The following is a 19,582-nucleotide window of genomic DNA, read 5'->3' on the forward strand; positions in this document are numbered from 1 at the left end:
CACCGATTTTAGCAGAAGTTCATTTAAACTCTTTTAATCGCGCAGTGCACGATAATCTACAGGAGTTGTCCCCGGGTACGGCAATAGGAAGAAGATATGTAGATGACATCTTAATATGCGTGTTTAGGGAAGGTCTAACAGAAACCATAGAATTTGTGATAAGGTCAACGGCTCCAGAATTTAAGTTTACTTTGGAAAAATCGGAAGATAATGTTCTGCAGTTTTCTCGATTTACGTATTCACGTAAATCGAGGGTTATGTTGGGAATATGGTAAAGAAAAATCGAAACCAGTTTTGGCAAGAATGAGTTGTCATTCGAAGACCGTAAAGGCGGGGATTGTAAAGTCATTGGTCAGGAACGCGTTAGAAAGGTCATGTGTCCATCATGTCACTGAATCAGTAGAAGGGCAATGAAAAAGGTTGATAATTGTAGGTTATGACGACAGTTTTATAAAACGGCAATTAAAATTGTTTATTAAAGGCAGGAGAGACACTGAACAGAAACCAAGGAACCGCTTTGGTGTAATCCCTTATTTTTGTGACATCTCTCACAACCTGAAGGCAAGTGCGAGGCAGTTTGGAGTAGACACTGTCTTTAGTTCGGATTTCAGATTAAGTAAACTGACGCCATTTCAATCAGGTGTGAGCGAGTGCAAAAGGCTCATCGGAAAAATCCGTATGTTGCGAGACTGGGGTTGCGTATGAGACACCATTAGAGTGTGGATTTAAGTATGTAGGACCGACGTCACGCTGCATAAATGACAGATTAAACGAACATGAAAGAAATGTAAAGAACAAAGCACAAAACTCAGAAATAGCAAAACTTATTAATGAATGTAACAACTGCACGGCGCTCTGGTCGGAGACAGAAATAATACGCAAAGAGAGGAACGATGTAAAGAGAGTAGTAAGGGAGACCGTGCGGATAAACTCTCTAGGCAACTGCATAAGTCAGGCTTGGCTACGGTTTGGAAGCAACTCAAAAAGCTTTCTAAAAGTGTAATTTTTTTATTATTTAGGTTGTTTTAAGTGCTTGTGATTTTCCAAAAAACCGTACAACCTTTTTTTTTTGTGGGTCTCCACGTGTATTGGCCCTACTATCGTTTCCCAACAGCACAAGAAGGAGGTCAATGAGCTCTTGGAGAGCCAGCACAACATAGTGGTGTACGTCGATGGAGCAACAAAAGGGAAGGAGTATGCCGCAGGAGCAGTCTTCAACAGAGGCGAGGGGGCAACTCCCTTTGAAATTGCCACTAGCTGCGGACGAGGCACGGAGGTCACACCGGGCACGGTAGAAGAAGCGGCTCTTCTGTTCACGTTGGGAGTATACGGGCACCTCCCCGGTAAGACGAGAAACCTCGTCATCTATACGGACTCCCAGGAGGCGGTACGAAACATGTACAAGATCAAGGCAACCGCAAGCCCGACGGTACACGCCTTTTTCGACACGGCGCTTAGACTATATCGGGAGCACGGCACAAGAATCAGTGTACGATGGGTCCCGGGACACCAGGAGATCTTAGGAAACGACATGGCTCACGCAGCGGCACAGTGCGGGATGAGAAGAATTTTTTAGTTGCCATCCCAACAGGCGTCCAACTGCGAAGAGTCACTCGAACAGCCAGAAGATTCGGCATGCTACGACCCCGTCGAAGAGCTTCGTAGATGTCGCAAGATGCGAAAGATTCAGCTAGCTGAAAAGTGGCAACCCGAGGACTACCCGCTTCCGGCGAAAACCTTCAAGCGAAAGGAACGGTTCAACTTCGGCGCATCCGTACCGAAGGCGCGGTCACGCCAAGGCTCAAGTACCACATCAACCTCTCGCAATTACAACGGACGCAGCCGTACGCGGTCCCTCCGGACCCGCGATGTCAGAGATGCAAGGATCCAGAAGCCATTCCCAGGCTCGACCATCTCCTATGGGAATGCCAAGCTCTAGCCTTGTGCAGAGTGGAAGCCATCGAGACGCTACCTGAGGAAGAAAGACCCAAGAGACTCGTGGATTGGACGGACCAGCAGGGCGAAGCCCAACGCCGGACGAGGATTCTCCAGTCGCTTCTGGACTTCGTAGCCAAGGCAGATCTGGGGGACTCCATATGAAAACACCCCTCATGACCCATCGCACAGTCATCCCTCATCACCCATAATCACGCAAGAACGAGGCTGCCAGATCCGATGATCACTGCGGCGCGGATAATCTTTTTATTCGTAGTCCTTGGTTTTCAATAAACGTTTTCTACCTACCTACCTACTATCGTTTCAGTGTTTTTGTTTTTTTTCCTTTTTTTTGTGAAGAGGGCGTGTTATGATTCAGAAGTATGAGCTGTGTATAAAATGATAGGGGAAGAGATTCTTTTGTTCAAGCTTGGGGGTGGGTGGATGTTGCCTTATCGCGTCGATCTGTAAATGTAGTCAACGTTCTTGCATTGTGTGATGAAGGCTGTGGCGCTTGATCTGTTTAACTTTGTCCTTTTGTGTTGGTGGAGATGACCTTGAGATTGAGACTACATAAGGAGGTGGACTAAATAAATGAGTTAGCTGAGTTTGAGACGTCGTCCTGTCTGTTTTCTGTCCCTTCTACGTTTTGATGTTTCTTCTCTACTCCAGTCTCAGGTTAATTCAACATGAAAGGATGATGGATACATTTCTCCGCGGCCTCACCTGGGATATATGTCTATGCTACCTCGACGACGTCGTCGTTTTCTCAACCACACTTGATCAACATTCACACCGGCTGAGGCAAGTTCTTGGTTGTTTTCGCTCCGCACACTTATAATTAAACTCAAAGAAATGCATGTTCGCTGCTCGACAACTGAAAGTACTCGGCCATGTAGCCAGTGCCAGTGGCATCAGCCCGGACTGCGACAAACTCAGAGCCGTTTCTGAATTTCCTGTTCCGCAACTTCAAAAAGACGTCCGTGCTTTTCTTGAACTGTGCACTTACTTCCGAAAGTTCATCCCTGGCTTTGCTCACGTCGCTAAACCTCTCAATCAACTCCTTCGCAATAACGCCGCATTCAAATGGGGCCCACTTCAACGCCAATATTTTGAGTCCCTTAAATCGGCCTTGACGAACAGTCCCATTCTTGGCCGCTTTACTGAAGGAGCCGAAACCGAAATACGTACAGACGCCCGTGGACATGGTATCGGTGCCGTCTTGGCTCAAAAATTTTCAAACAGCCAACATGCTATCGCCTACGCGAGTAGCAATCCTACCCAATGTGAACGGAATTACACTATAACTGAACGCGAATGTTTGGCTGTTGTATGGGCTGTGTCAAAATCTCGCCCCTATATCTACGGCATTCAGTTCCATATAGTAACCGGCCACCACGCACTCTGCTGGCTCGCCAGTCTGAAAGACCCCCCAGGACGCCTTGGGCGATGGTCCCTCAAACTGCAAGTTTATACGCTCACCGTCCTCTATAAATCTGGAAAAAAATACCTCGATGCCGATGGCTTCGAGGTATTGTCTCGATGCCCGCTACCGTTGTCGCTCCTCAGCAAGACACAAGAAACTCGCTCACGACAGCACCTTTGACACCAGTTGACATTTCTGCAGCTCAAGCGTCTGATCCTTACCTAAAACCGATAATTGATTACCGTGTTGGGGTAACCCCACATGCCTCACAGAGCACAGCACGCGCAGCGCGTTTATTTGCCCTTCACAACGGCACCCTATGCAGACGAAATTACGAACCGGAAGGACGTCCTTGGCTTTTTGTCATTCCACGAGAGCTTCAAAAAGATGTTATTTGTGCAAATCATGACGACCCAACGGCCGGACATCTAGGCTTCTCCAAAACGTACTTTGGAGTCTGAACCAACTACTTCTGGACCAGAATGTACCGTGCCATCAACAAATATGTTCGTTCTTGTCACCAATGCCAAACCAAGAAGAGTCCAACGACAAAACCATTTGGTACACTGCACTCCATCTCCCCATCACATCATCCCTTTCAGAAAGTCGGAATTGAATTCTTGGGCCCATTTCCCGTCTCCACTAATAACAAGTTGAACCAGGGTTGCCAGGTGGTTTCTAGCTCAATCCGCCAAATGCCAGACGATGTAGCCTAAAACTAGCCAAATGCAAGAGATATATGTAGCCCAAAAGTAGCCATATTCTGCAGAAGCCAAAATGTCGTGCGCTGGAATGTGCGAGCTCAATTCGAAAGCACTGCGTCTGTACACTGTTAAAAAAAGTGCCGTTATATTACAGAACCGTACTGCGCTAACTCATGATGCCAGGCATTATCTGTAACCCTCCGTAATACCACCAAAGCCGTAGCTGACAGTTTACATTATCATTTCTGTACAGCAGACATACAGCGATAGAAGCGCAGTACCCAAGTATAGGACTAAAGCCGCAAACTTAGCTCGAGGTATCCAAGCCGTCGAGTGTTCAGACGGTATTGAAGGCGTAAGGGAAGGGTACGGTTTCAGTCCCGTATTTTCATACTGCACTTCCATTGCCGTATTGTAACGGTAACAGTTCAGTTACCGTACCCTTCCCTTACGCCTTCAATACCGTCGGAACGCTTGACGGCATGCATACCTCAAGTTTAGTTTGCAGCCTTAATCCCGTACTTGCGTACTGCACTTCTATCGCTGTGTGCTCGCTGTACGGTAACAATAATGTGAACTCTCAGCTACGGCCTTGGTAGTATTACGGAGGGTTACAGATAACGTCTGGCATCATGAGTTAGCGCAGTACAGTTCCGTAATATAACGACACATCCTTAGTAACAAGTGTAGTGTGTCTGAAAAAAGGGACAAGACAAAACGGAGGCAGTTTTGAAATTGAAGAACTATATTGTAAACCGTAAAAGAACATAATTATAAAGAAACCTTCATGGCATCCGATCGATCATCAGATGAGCTGAAAATAAAACAAATTCATATTCAGATGATTGAAAAGGCTACGGGAGGACCACAACCACTTGCACAAATTGCAGAGGTGCACGCACATGAAGTCACAAAAACCTGTACAGTGGGGCTCCCAAGCTCACAGAGCGATGCTCTAAGCCTCTGGTAGCAGCGCGCAAAAACACAAGGGCAAAGGGAGGAAATGCACAAGGCGAGCGCTGAACTTCAACTAAATGTTTAATGAAAAGGAAACACCGAAGTCCTGTGCATTCGTCCCTTTGTCCGTGTGTTTTTGCATGCTGCTACCAGTTGTAATCATGCACCAAGTCGCCTGTGCATTGCCACATTGAGCCGCTCAGCACCATGACAGATCAAGGTTGCTGCCCTCGACCCCTGTGAATGCAGTGTCGTGCCGCTATGTGGTTTTCTTTTTAATACAAAACAAGACTGGAAACCTTTTGATACCACATCGTACACATGCCAAATCAAATATGTACTCACACTGTTCCATTTTTTCTCAAAAGCAGCAAGATCTGTGGCGGCTTTGATTGCTCTTGCCCGAGCTCCTTTCGATTTCCCGGCCTCCTGTCGTGACCCATCATGTTGTTTGATACCAACTTGGTATCTGAAACAAATAGCAGATTGGCCCATAAGTATTTGGTCAGAAACCAGACAAGTGAAAAAAAATTGCAGTGAAGGATTTGGGATCAGTACTTGCTGACATTTTACATGCACAAGTAATGTCGAAAGCCCCAAGCTTTGCCACCAAAGTCACATAGGCGCACAGTTCAAAAGTATAAGTGTGTTGAAGGTTCCTAAAATAACAATTAAGCCATAACAAGCTGAGCAAAACCTACATTTAGGCCAGCAGACTGTGCACTTAAAGAAAATATGTCAAGGTACAAATTCATGCCTAGATTTTGAGGAAAATAAAACAATGAGGGAACAAAAAAAAAAATTGTAATAATGTGTCATTTTTCTGCAAGAGGAGAAAATCTGGCACTCAAGGCTTCCCTCACTCAGATGCGATGGGGATACAGAACTCGGAATATTTCAGAAGTTATAAGCCCGATGTGGCACATCTTAACGGGTAGGATTCATATAATGTAACTTTTAGACCTACAAAACACTAAAAACATGTTGATTTAAAAAGATATTGAACAGACCAGCGATGTAATTGATTTGAGTCATTTAGGAGAAGCTTTGGAAGCAAACAAAAGTAAATTTTATAGCAGCGACATAAACAGAAGAACAAGTACTTACTTTGCGCTTATTTCTTTTATTACAATACAGCATTAAAATTTGTCTGTTGTCCTACACAGTCACAAAGCAATTCCTCCTCTGCATTTCTACTCGTAATTAAGCAAGCACTCATTTGCATAATTAGTATTGCAGACAGTTGAATGACCTAAAATACTCAACTAGCTGTTAATGATTGCTTAAAAGCACCAGACATGGCAAAAGGAATGTTGTAAGAGAATCATTCTCTTTTTTTAGGAAGCCACATTTTGGCCAGCCATTGTCGAAAGAACATATGATTGATAAACATGTATAAAGACGAGAAAAAGGTATTCAGGTACAAAATCAAACGTGAACCACATGCTACTAAAACATGCAGAAATAAAGCTTCAAAAAGTTGTGAAAAGGTTGTATATCAGTCAAATTTAGTTATGAATTAGAGATCATCTGCACATATCACTTGTAGACACTCTTAGAGTAATACAGAATAGTGTGGTGCAGTAAAGAAACTCTTAAATAATTAGCTGAGTATATTAAACATATTTTGAGGCTCCAATTTGTTTCCAGCCAAAAATAATTTAATGATGTATACTGCTTATGACACTGCCTTCTAACTGAATGCCAAATAGAATTATAAGTAAATGACACATTCAGTAAAGATAAAACAATAGGAATAGTAGATATATTGACATATTTATTTGTAATTTCTGGGATAGGATCAAACATAGTCACATTGTAACATTAGGTGAAATTTTTAAATCAAATTATTATGCAAGATATAACAACCTTTAAAGTAACTGAAGAGTGTGTTGGTAAAATTCACAGACCACAGAAAGAACAAAACATACCCGGACGAAGGACGACAAACATTTCTTTTAATTAACAACATGAATGAGCTTAAAAGCACTTCCTTCAATTCAGACCGCCAAGGAAATTGAGAGAAAGGGAGGCAGAAAGAGAGAAAGGTAAGTGTCAAAAATTGTAAGGAAGGAAATAAGAAAAAGAGTGAAGTAACAGCATGAGTTACAATTCTAACTTTACACTTTCCTTTTTATCTTCCTGCCTCCCTTTCTCTCCATTTTCTTGGCAGTCTGAATTGCACGGAGTGCTCTTAAGTTCATTCCTGTTGTTCTTAGTTGAAAGAAATGTTTGTCGTCTCCTTCGTCCCAAGCACGTTTTATTCATTCTGTGGTCCGTGAATACAACACCTATTGTGGTTTAATAATGGACTCTGAAATTGAGCTTGGAAATGTGGGTAGCCAGTGATAAATTAAAGGGCAACTCTACTCAATTCAGAAAATTTCAAGATAGTGGATGACCTTACTTTGAAAAGCACTCATGAACAACTCTACATTGTTTCACGAAAAGTAGAATATTGTTTGTGCAACTTTGCTATTTATAACTCAAGTCGCAAATTGAAACCGAAACTTCGGCAAAGGGCGAGCAGCGACGTCAGTTGCATGCACACTCATGTCCATGGCAGATGCATGATTACGTGATTTACCCCACTCACTGGGTCAACTCTAGGTAGTGTAGTCTGAACCGACTGGACATGTGATGGCGTTGAAAGAGAAAAAAGCCGGTGCATACAACAGACATCAACACGACGTCACATCTGAAGGAAGTGCCAAAGTTGGCTAGCCAGCACATCGCTCGCTAAAATTAGCAGATTAGCGCTTGTCAAACTTTGAGGGTCCAATTTTATATACAGAAAGATTTCAGTTGTAGCCTTCCTAGATGATTATAAAGAGAACTAATCGTTTTCTCAGCCAAAATTCAGCAGAGTTGCTCTTTATTGCCTCTCATGAGGCTCAAAATTATGAAGGAAATAAACCATACCTCTGAATGAACTCAAGTGTGATTCCCGCACTTTTGGCATACTGGATGTTTAAACAATAATAAAGGGCGAAAAGGAGCTCCACAGCTTGCAGAAAGCCCACATCTTCCACCATCACCTCATGGTCCACAAACAGCTGGCAGCTGCATTAGAAAAGTGAGCGGCCTAGAAGGGAAACAAGCGATTAATGTAATTAATGCGGAGAAAATGTGTTAGTATCAGATGTATCGACCTATCTAGTCAAGTGACCAGAAAAGTCATGCGACCGACACCACTACGCCGGCTTTTTCTCTAATAGGGCTTTATAACGCTCACGCATTAAATGAAGAAAAAAATACCATCGTCATATTCACATCTGGAAACTTCTATAGAGGTATTACCAGCAGGAACACTGAATAGGTAGGCACACTGATATCGGATTGTGACGCATATCTGAGATTTGAGACTGAGATGCATCACAATCACAGATAAGGCACACCTTATATGCCAAGCCAAATAAGGGTCGCACTAAATAGTGTTGAGCAACCATACCCAGTAATGACATTAAGTTATGCAAAGTGCTCCTGAAGGCTTGAACAAAACAAAAAATTTGTATATGAGCATGCAGAATCAAACACTTTTTGTTGAGTTTATGAACAGAATCAGTAGCATGGAAGTCTGATACCAACGTGCAATGCCAGTCGTCGGTTTCGTTTAAATTGCTTTAGCTAGAAATTAAATGACTGGAGACCGCATGCGACCACACATTCTACGAGCAGAAAATTTGGCTGTTCGGGTTGGACAAGACACAGAATGCAGGCCCAAACAATCAAATGCCTCACAGGCACCTGCTGTTTGGGCTGAATGCCGTTTTGTGGCACCTGCACTCACAAACCAAAATAAAAACTTCTCTTTTTCTTGCTGGATCAATCAAGCATTGATTGTCGAAGTGTGGTATAATACCAGGACATGTGCTTTACATTGGTGCTTGATAAGGCTGCCAAAACCAAACAATGTGGTCGTCCATCTAGCTCTGGTCAAAATCGGCACATCACCTTTTGGTTACACCACTGCAGTATTCCAGCACTCTGGTTACACCACTACAGTATCCCACTACAATTGAGTCACTAGGAGTCATCTGCACTGACCCCTCTTCTCTCTCTCACTCTCAAAATGGCACTACCCACGATAAAACGGTCTAGGTTGTCGTTCCAGAATTCAACACAAATTAAAAAAGAAAGCACCTTCAAAAATACAAAGCATGCGAGGAAAAGACACATGAAGCTCACCCAGTGCAACAATTACAGGAGAAGCAGGCAGACTGTTACGAAACTCCTCTGTGATTTCTGTTGTCACCTAAGAAAAGTCAGAAAACGTGTGGTTAATTGAGAAATGCACGAAAGCACGAAATGCTAGTGAAGGTACCATACATCTATGGGTCTATTTATTCCCACAGAATGTAGAACTGTGGGACACAAGCAAGACGACGTAAGGCGGATCGCAAAGAATGATGCCCGAAGAACTTATCGCGGCCGGCGACTTTACCGCAGATGCACGAATATGGGGATACAAGCGAGACAATGACAGAGAGTGCAATGTCTTCACACCCACCAAGCAGGCCAATCTATGAATTCTCAAAGAAAAACAGACTGCCATTCGCATTGGCAAACGTCGCACTGAGAACGACACCACAAGACTTGACATGTGCCATACACAACATCCAAGCCCGAGTGCGAACTGCTCCGACGCCTTGGGAAGCAAGCACCTACCCGTCGAAATATAATTAATGACAGAAAGGCACCCCAACACTAAATGACAGATCAGCTTCATTAACCTAGCACCTGAAAAAGTGTCTAGGTGAGCGAATAATGAAAGCCACATCCACTCAGAAGTACCAAGCCAAACAAGACGACCCAGACCCCGACCTTCATCTCCTCAACTTGTGTGCTATCGGACTGCAAGCCCAACAATGTTACAGGAGAAATAAGGACTGAAAACTCCAAGCCAATTTCAATGCAACCACGGTGAAGATAAAAAATACACCCAGAAGCTCCGTAAACAACTGAGGTGCAAGCTCCGAGATAACACACGACGAGTGTGGGGCACATTCAAAGGACTCTGGCAGGAAGGCCGACAACTTTAAATCCACTGCTTCCTGGTACACCAAACCATTCCCAAGTAAATGAAACAGCGTCTGCCGCCGCATGCGAGTTCCTGTCTTCCCTTATCCTTACCATCCTTGGTGACAACAGCGCCGCCTTCATTGAAAAAGACACAAAGGATCCCCTATTCTCCCAGGAAGCCAAACAACAGGCCCACTGAAAACACCTCACGGCTCTACTCAAAGAAGACTTAGACCCACTCCCAGATGGTAATTCTACCAGGTGGGAAGAGGTTCGCCTGAAAAGACAACGGACCCACACCACTATAGTTTCCAAGGAAACAGAAAAATGTAACACCCACAAGAACATGGTGCATAAGCCGCCATACACAGGAAAAAGACAAGAGCCTATGCGCCCACTGCGAGGTCACAGTCTCAGAAGCGCACTCCTGGTACTGCCCACACATGCAAGAACCCCAAACCTTGAAAGAGTCTGTTAATCCCACGGGTATTCGGGAATACCAAAAGGCTATTCTCCATTCACCCCTCACTTATGTGAAAGAGGTTCGTCTCACCCACTTTATTTTCATCTCACCCTTATTTCCTTTAACCCTTCATCCCACCTACAGGAGATAGCGTTTGCTGAGATTAAAGGATGCAGTTCCTGTTATTTTCTCAACTAAGGACATTTTTAACTACAAACATTTGTTGTCCTAACGCTCAATAACAACTAAAAAACAACGTTAAATAAGCAGCAATGTATCTGCTGATATCTGTCACAAAGCCTCATTGTTACACCTGCGGGACAAGGAAGTTGCTAATATTAAAAACAAATGATCCTAACTTAGGAGTTGAAGTGGAAGTACAAACGTTTGTCACTAGTTAATTCTCTAGCATAATTTTTGTGTTAACTCTAACACTCGATCCCAAAAATGCAAAACATCAAGTGAACCCATTAGAAGCAAGTGGTACAAGAGTGGGTGCCCACCGCCGCTCCCCCTTTGGTTTAGTGAAATATTTATGTAGAACATACTATAAGATGACCCAGCCTAGAGTTGCATATCTTCCCATTGCACTTTAATGTCAAGTATAATAAGTTGAGCCACCTCAGCCAGGAAAAGATTAAGGAAGGTTTGGCTCCTCGTATAGCAATAGTAATTTCACTTTTTACGTGCTCATTATCAGCATTGTCGTCAGATACCAAGAAAGCGTTCACAAGATTTTGCAGACAATTCTGAAAAAGTGGGGGGATGGTCGCTCAGAAAGTGAAACTGCAGAAAGAGTACAAGGCATTGCTCCAATGGTTAAAAATCACTAGGTAGGCGCCTATTCGGACATAGGTGCATGAGCGGTATGTTACGGTATACAGGAAGACTGATATAGCTGAAAATTTCAAAAAATGAAGAACAGTTTAGTATTTCCAGATGCATAGTTTCTCAGTGGAATGCTGACTGCCTGTGTGAGACTTCCAGGAAGTTATTTTCAACAGGGTCATGAGGATTTGTCTTTGGAAACAAATAGCCTGGTTATTATGAATGCTCCTACCTGATGTAACTGGAAGAGCTCTCCGAGGTTTTCTTGAAAGTAGGATGCAAGCAATGGGAGGAGGCAGACAGCTGCTGCGTTTTGATCTTTGAACTCTGCCTCGGCCTTGTTGATTTTGAGGCTCCACTCGAGCGCAGCATCATTTTTGGGGCTTGAACGTAGGAATGTCACAAGGAGGAGGACATCTTTGGGCAGGCTCAATTTTCCGTCCAGACAGACACCTGTAAGCCTTAAAAAATTCATGTTATCACTGACTCTTCATATCCAAAATCTTTGTAATCAAAATACCTTTTTGTGAAAAGCAAAATATTGAAGGAAAGAAATCTGCAAGGACCACTGTATGGTGAAAGTAGCAATCGTATTCGTCGTTCAAAGCACCTTTTTATGAGCATAATAGTGCATGTTTGTTTTAGGAGTGAGTGACTCTTGCAAAGAACTGAACATATTCTGGCTTTTTTAAAAAGTATATTTGTGCAAAAAGATTTTCAAGCACACATCCCAGGAAAAACTTTGAAACTGCTGCAAGTTTCCAATTTGCCTTCTTTTTATATTCACTCAGTCATGTGTGCCTCCATGCTGCAGTGCTGAAATGTTTCTTGCCCTCTACCACATGCTATTGTGACTGCTCTATCAGAACATTGAAGCCATAGTTACATTTATAGTTAATGATATTCCCCACATTCTAATTGCTTACTCACGCTGCCCTAGTCCATATGCAACTAAAACAGTGGCCACCAAGCCCGAGCATTATAATGGTTAATAATAAAAGGAACACTTTTTTGTCAAATTTGCAGCTCCCATTGTCGTCAATTCTATAACTATAGCTTTGCATTTTTCGACACCCTGTAAATAACTCTAAACCTGAGTAAACTCATGGACAAATATGTATGAAAATTATACCTATGGAAGTGATCAAGGAGGTGCTCCCTCACAAACAGAAGTGGCCACGCTCGTTTGACATCCAATGCTGAATATGGAGGCTCTGACGAATTTATGAACGTCCTGATGTGGGGGTAGCACTCAGTCATGGTCTTTGTTTGAAGGCAAATGTTTTGTTCACATGTCGACTTCAATGCCTCGTCCAATAGAAACTTTCTTGAGGCTTCCACTTCATGAAGTGAAGAACTCGTAGTAGCTGGCTGCCAGTTCACACAACCGTAAGCTGATCGAGATGTCTGCTTCTTTAGCTTGATGGTTCCACCAGTGAGCGCTTCCGCAAGGCGTTTGCATCCTCTTCTGTTGTTTTCCATCCTGTTCTCTATTTTGTAGGCCAGGCCTACAGAAGAAACTGACGTAGCTGAGCAGGAAGTGGGGTCCCCAAGTGCCCCAGGGTACTTTTCAACAAGGTAACTGGCAGCACTCCTTATTTCACGTGCAGATGGTCTAGCCTTGACTTTTTGACAGGCCGCGGCAGCCATGCGCACAACTTCTTGTCGGTCAGTCGGGTTAAGTTGAGTCCCCTCTTGCAATGCTTTCATGACGTCTTTGCTAAGGCTGCTCCAGGGAAACTGAACTTGTGAACCAAAAGGCACATCGACACCTTCATGTTGTGTTGATGTTACATCCCCCTGCTGACCTGAAAACGAAGTGCAAAACATCATTCCAAAAGAGGCAGACAAAGAAAAGAATAGTGATAATAAAATAACAGTGCAGCACCATATTCAGTTTAAACTTAGGGAACATTTCAAAATACAATGCGACAGTAACTGAAGGAGGTCGATATCCAAACTTCGGGCCACCAAGATGCTCTATCACAGAGCAACGATGCAAAGCAATGGAGCTTGAGGGAGGTACACATAAAAGACATGGTATTTATGTAATCATATCAAAAGTAGGAAATTGGCGTTATCATAACAACCGCCATCCCGCCTCATCCGATTGCAAAGACATACTTTTGTAAAGTATCTCCTCGCAACATCATGTCAGATGGTGTCAGCTAGCTGTACAAGCTGACAAAACGTTCGAGAACAAGTTAAAACAATGACTAGGCCAGCAAGGTTGACAAACACGTTTAGCTCAAGCAAGTAATTTCTTTTTTCCTTTGGTCTTTTTGAAGGCCTAGAGATGATCAATCTTTGCCAGTTATTTGATATAAAAGGCTTCCCTTAAAGAGCCTGCACCACCCGACTGTTTGATGTGCCCTTGAACAAGCTTGATCCACCGTTCGTATGAGCCTACTGGCATGTGGACCTGTTTTTTGTGCTTCACGACAAAAAAATGTGCTTTGCCGCGACAAGCCTTAAAGGGAAGCTAAAGTGGTTCTGTATTTTCGAAAAATTAAACACTTTAATTATCTTCTTTTAGCCCCCAGGATCACAAATATTGGAATTATTTTTCAGTCTGATGCAAGGAGCAGTCGTAACAGTGCTTTGGAAATAGCGCCAAAGCCCTGTCATCTCTGAGCGTGACATCGTACCCAGATTTGTCGGAACTTCTGCTCTTGCGTGCCTACAATGCCCAACAAAGCTATGCACGTGCACTCTTGATATTGTCAGAAAAGCCAGACAAAGACGTCACAACCAGTGTCACATGCAGGGTAATATACCTGGCAAGCTTGCAATTCCATGTGCTGCCCACATGAGCAAAACGCGCTTGGCGGCCGAAAAATCTGGATATGACGCAACGACCGGCCTAAGGTCTCTCGAGTTTTCTCGCATTTAGTTACATCTTCAGGATTCACGGGATAACATTATGCTGGAATCTGGCTCAAACTCAGTTTTCTTAAGAACCTCTTTACTCCCCTTTAAAGGCAGACGCACAGGGAGCACTTTCTGCATGGCTGAAATCCCTCCCGTAGTGTCCTTCTCTCCCCTCCCTCTTGCACTCTTCTCTCCTCCTTCCCCGAAAACAGAATGTCCAAAAACTAGCCCCCACAGAGAGGAGGCAGTGTCTCTTCCTCTTTGGGGTGCAAACGAGGAAAGCGAGGGACAGCTTCCTAATCGTTTTGCATTCGTCAGCCTTTAAGAGTGCTGGCTATTCATTCCGGTGAATACAACCACTGGTGCCAGTGCCATTGCTTGTTTTGTTCTCTTCTTGTGCATCTGAGTTCTGTCAGAGAAAAGCAATAAGCTAACTTTTTATGTATTTGATGTGTTCGCTTACAAAACACAATGAGCACAGTACCTATAGGTTTTCCAATTTCTCGAAAGAGAATACCAGCTGACTTTTCTGCACACTAGACATATTCTAGAATATTAATAAATATTGTTATTATATTGTGTAACTAAAATTCCAAGCAAAATAATCCAAGTGCATTTCTTTGTAGTTTGTGGTTACAGTCTTTGAAACTTCTAACTATGCCATCGAAGTGTTACGTTTGAAGCAAAAACTCTATACTGCACGTCTGTTGCTAATTGCCTGCATAATAAAGACTAATTGGCAGAAACTTTGCTAGGGAACCTTTATCAATTAAATAAGTTCTTTTTTTTCCGTTCTATGAAATTGGGCGTTTCGAAGTTATTTTTCATTTCTCATATTACGTTATAATTTGCCTCACATTTGCTTTTAACTGAAAAATTACTACTCCCCCATTCCTAAAGTAAATTCAAGCTTGGACTTGCCTGACACCCAAGAATATGTTGTTGCAATGAAGGTGTAAGTAGCATCCTCAGGTGACTGATTCAAACAATTGAAAGCTTCTTCGTCCACCTCCGTTCCATCCAGCATGTGTACCTGGAAACAGGGTATGTTATTTTGAGAATAAGAATGGCTAAGTACATAATTTCAACTGCTGAAATTATTTTACAAACCTTGATGTCTCCATTGCAGCATATACCGAACTCTATGGCCTTTTTCTTTAAGGCGTCGAAAGTGGCAACCACTGCCAGTTTCTTTATTGTTTTATCAAGGCTCCAGATCTTGACTATCATCTGAAAAACAGTGAACGTACAAATGCAAAGTTTATGTTATGTGCTACAAAACAATTGTAATATAGAAAAAAAAATAAGGGTGCAAGTTAGCTGGTAAAGCATTGCTACAATTTAACAGGGTGTCTACAAAATTAGTGATCTTAAATTCCCCGACTTTTCCCAGTTTTCCCTTGACTATTTTGATAAAATCCCGTGAGCATTTGCGGGTCAAAGGATCATATTTCCGAAACATTATTCGGCATGGCTGTGCTCATGCACAACCATCTAGATTTGTTCCGCATTGCCATTCCACTTTTACTGATCATTTTCCCTGGTGGGGCCAACGTTTTGACGATATTCCCTGATAATTTCACGACTTTTCCAAATGAAAACCTATTTACGTTACTCCCCACTACTGCAAATTAAAGTTATTAGACATCGCGGGTGTAAAAACGAGGGAGCCTTCATGTGCGCTTTGCTAGGGTGATGCCACCTTTGTAATACCACTCACCGACAAACCAGCAGCCATTTTGGTCCTTGGCGATAATCCGTGGGCTTATAACCCTCCCGGAAACAAGCACCTTATCTCACAAGTTCGGAGCAGCGTTGTGGAGCCCACGGAGCGAGGATTAGCATTTCCCCCCTAAGATAGGAGGACCGATGGACACAAAGGCCACTTTCCGGCGCACGGGGAAACAATTAGGAACAAAATGGCGGTGGACGAGGGTGTGGGAAAGGGAAACAGGCAGTTGGCATCACCCTATGCCAACTGCTCATGAAGGCACCTTAGTAAAAACTTGCAACGAATGATATAATATATTTAAAAAAACTAGAAAAGCCTGCCTAGAGGTTTTTTGTTTGGCCTACATTTTCCAATTGTCTGTGCCATACTGAAAAAGTGAGTTGCAGGGCGTCCCCCGTTTTTAAATTTAAGGTAATTTCCACACAAATCACTGGTATCATACCTTCAAAATCGTCGAACAATAGTGAACTCCGCAGCCTGATCCCAAGACAGTTGAGGAGTCTGTACGGGACATATGGATGTATGTCCATCAGCTGAGAGGAAGACAACAACTGTAGCTCTTCCACTTCCAATTCTATCAACTTGTAGAGCCTGAAGTTTGGGAGGAATGCAGACGCTGCTTTTTTCACAAGAAATAATGGAGTTGCCTCATGGCCAGACTCTACCACAATATGCAGAAGCTGGCCGAACTGCAGGTTGTACTGGTCCCCACCAAGCACTATGTAAGAACCTGGCTTGTAATGTGTGCCACATAGTGTCACTGACGAAGCAATCATCAAGGTTTCATGACTAGTGGGCAAGTTTTTCTGAATGAAGCACCACAAGTTTTTGTCGAAACTGGCTATTTCAGATGCAGGAGCCAGGTTTAAACTGAAGTACAAAACAGCCATCCTCAATGTTCTGCGTTAATCTGAAGGCAATGTTTCTATTTACACCAGAAAGATAGAACACCTGCACCTGCCTGTCTACACCTGCAGCGTGCGTGTCGTCTTGCCGTCCAGTCTTAACATACAAAACTATGTTTCCGTGTTCTTTTAGGTTGCCCGAGCCATGAGGAGCTACAGTCTAGCATGCTAACATTGGGCAGTGATATGAATGGCCGCAGTAATTGTCATGTGAAACTTTTCGTTTCTGTGCATCTGGCTTGAGAGGTCAGGTGAACAGAACTGGGCTGGAATGGTATAGCGCCTTGTCATTCATAGCTTGAGCAGTGCAATGAAAGCCAGGACGACGCAGCGCTATTTGATTTAAACTGCTGCCAAGGGCAAGGGAAAGGAACATGGAAAGTAGTAAGTAAACAACGCTGGCAAGGGAAGGGAAGTTCCTCCTCTCCTTGCCAGCTATCCATCTGCTTCCTCCACTCCCACCTTCCTTTCCCTAGCATTTCACGCTTGACTTACTGTTGTTTTTGTTTTTCTTTTTTTTTTCTTGCTCTTTTCCATTTTTTGTTTGCTTGCAGTCTACCGCGAAAATGTTTCACGCTAACGCCTCGCAATTGCACAGTAATGTGACAAATTTTTTTACCACCTTTTGGGGCAGAAAATTGGTTTTCTAGAGATGTGGGCCGGCTTGCATGAAGCAGAGTCTCGGTTGAGACTGCTCAAAGAAAGCGCTGTCAAGGCTAGTGCTAGAGCTTAAACCGAGTCCTAGACGCACGCGCGCCCGAGCCTTGGCAGCGCTTTCTTTGAGCAGTCTTAACCGAGACGCTGCCTCTCGCAAGCCGGCCCAGGCATCTAGTTTATTCTCCTTTCTACCTCAAATACTACAATAAGGCAGATGACTTAACTCCAACTATAAGGCAACATATTTTTTTTTTCCACTGCTGGCAGTCACTTATTACGGTGCAGTTACCAAATCATTTCTTGCCAAGGGAGGAAGTGGCCGAGTGGGCTAACGCGTCTCAGCTCGGAGCGTGGAGCGAAAGCTTGCGCAGGGAACCTCTGGGTTCGATCCCCGCCGCCCCCGCCCGTTTCGATCTGTATGAGTTTTGTACCGGCACGCGTTCGTGTGATGACTACTGCGTGATGCACGTTAAAAATCCCAGGTTAGCGGTTGTACCGCACTGGCTAAATTTCTCATCTACAGCTAAGAGACCGATTACCCGTTGAGGCGCATCTCCATCAAGGCTGTATAAACATAAAAAACAAGCCAATTTAAAAAAAAAAAAAAAAAAGTTTCTTGCCCAATTTTTTTTTTTTTTTTTCTAAACACACGACGCGCTTCGTGCACCCTGCTGTGCTGAGACCGTTTCTTCTCTGAACAGAGCTGCGCCGCGGCAAAATGTTAAGGCTGAAACACATTTGCAAGAAAAGAAACCGAATATAGAACGGAAATCGGAGGGTGCAAAAATTGTTGCACGCAAATTTGGAAGACAAGTTGCACGAGAAGACTGATCCCGCACAAAAGGCAACGTCCTCCGCAGTAAAATTAACGCAAACAACACCAAACGTGCACTCTTGATAGATAGATATATATGACGCCGTGATTAGGACTTGACAGAATCATCGGATAAAAAGAGACTGGCTGTATCAGCTTTGATTTTCGAAGCAACCGAGGCCTTCACGCACCGGTACAAAGACTGCTATTACAACAGATAAAGTAAACAGAAGCAACGTGCGGAAACCAGTGTACGTATGCCACCGGTCACGACATCCCTCTACAGCCACACGCTTGTCTCGTTCTTATTCACGAAGTTCCGGGTAGATTAATTCTCTTACATGCATGGAGTCAGCCACAATCGGCGCTCGATGTTTAGTTGAGATTGAGATGTGCACCGACACGAGCATCGGCCGACGTACAGTCGGGAGCAAAAGTTTGCGGGGCACGGGAGCGCCTGCCGAAAAGACTGGCTGCGCCTTCTCACGGCACGTTGCTGCTCCAAGACTCACGCTATGCGCACGCGCTTCCTTTCTTGTTCGCGGTCATGCTTTTTTCGCTTCCGTTCGACACGCACGACATATAACTGGGACTGGCGCAAGGTGCCGCGAAATGTTATCTGTAGCATGCGCGAGTTTCGTCACCCATCACGGTGGCTGAGGCAGACGCGCGGCGTGAGGGCTGTCATAGCGGCACCTTGCGCCGGTCCCCGGTTATCTCGTGCACGTCGGGCGGAAGCGAGCGAAAAAGTCATGGCTTCGAGCACGAAAGGAAGCACATTCTCGAAGCGTGAATCTTGAGAGCGGCCGCGCGCCGCAGAAGGCGCAACCAGTCATTTCGGCTGACGCTCCCGCGCCCCGCAAACTATTACCGCCGACTGTACACGAGCAAACTCACCGCGATCTTGCTTTGCCCGAATGCCACAACACAGCGAACAGCCCACATAATTTTCAGTCTCCGCAGTGCTCCGTTCACCACGGAGCACTGCGGCGAAAATCCGACTTCGTACAGAGCTGAGCAAAAATCGCGGAAACACTCAACCAGCCTCGGCGGCTGCCGCGGCTGCGCCATAGCGTAGAAAACCCGGAGAGGGACGGAACGGACGGAACTCCCGAAGTAACGTTGCGACATCGCTCCGTCCCCCTCCGGGTTTCCCCGCCGAAAAAAAAAAAAAAGAAGGCAATAGGAGTTGCTGTCTGATTTTCGTTTGCGATTTCTTCATACAATTTGGCCGCTTTTCGCTAATGTGTTTCAGTCATGACTCATTA

The 19,582-nt window shown here is 44.2% G+C and overlaps 2 protein-coding genes across 3 annotated transcripts in view; one reads left to right on the forward strand and one right to left on the reverse strand.

Moving 5' to 3' along the window:
• LOC120841021 (ficolin-1-like) overlaps positions 1–19,582 on the forward strand; it is a 118,363-nt gene that overhangs the window by 45,711 nt on the left and 53,070 nt on the right. The window lies entirely within an intron of this gene.
• On the reverse strand, positions 4,789–19,267 carry LOC121834513. Of its 2 annotated transcripts, XM_042288206.1 has the most exons (8): positions 16,381–16,523; positions 15,317–15,436; positions 15,128–15,239; positions 11,568–11,788; positions 9,211–9,277; positions 7,945–8,107; positions 5,368–5,491; positions 4,789–4,879 (listed from the first exon to the last, which is right to left on the reverse strand). In XM_042288206.1, the coding sequence occupies exons 1-6, from the start codon at positions 16,450–16,452 to the stop codon at positions 8,091–8,093; spliced, it is 609 nt and encodes a 202-aa protein (XP_042144140.1). In that variant the 5' UTR covers positions 16,453–16,523; the 3' UTR covers positions 4,789–4,879; positions 5,368–5,491; positions 7,945–8,090. The 2 variants fall into 2 exon arrangements, with proteins under 2 accessions (XP_042144140.1, XP_042144141.1); XM_042288207.1 differs by lacking the exons at positions 15,317–15,436; positions 16,381–16,523 and adding an exon at positions 19,212–19,267.

This window comes from Ixodes scapularis, unplaced genomic scaffold (assembly GCF_016920785.2).
Source record: "Ixodes scapularis isolate PalLabHiFi unplaced genomic scaffold, ASM1692078v2 ptg001274l_1___fragment_1__unscaffolded, whole genome shotgun sequence".
In the NCBI taxonomy this organism is placed as follows: Eukaryota; Metazoa; Arthropoda; class Arachnida; order Ixodida; family Ixodidae; genus Ixodes; species Ixodes scapularis.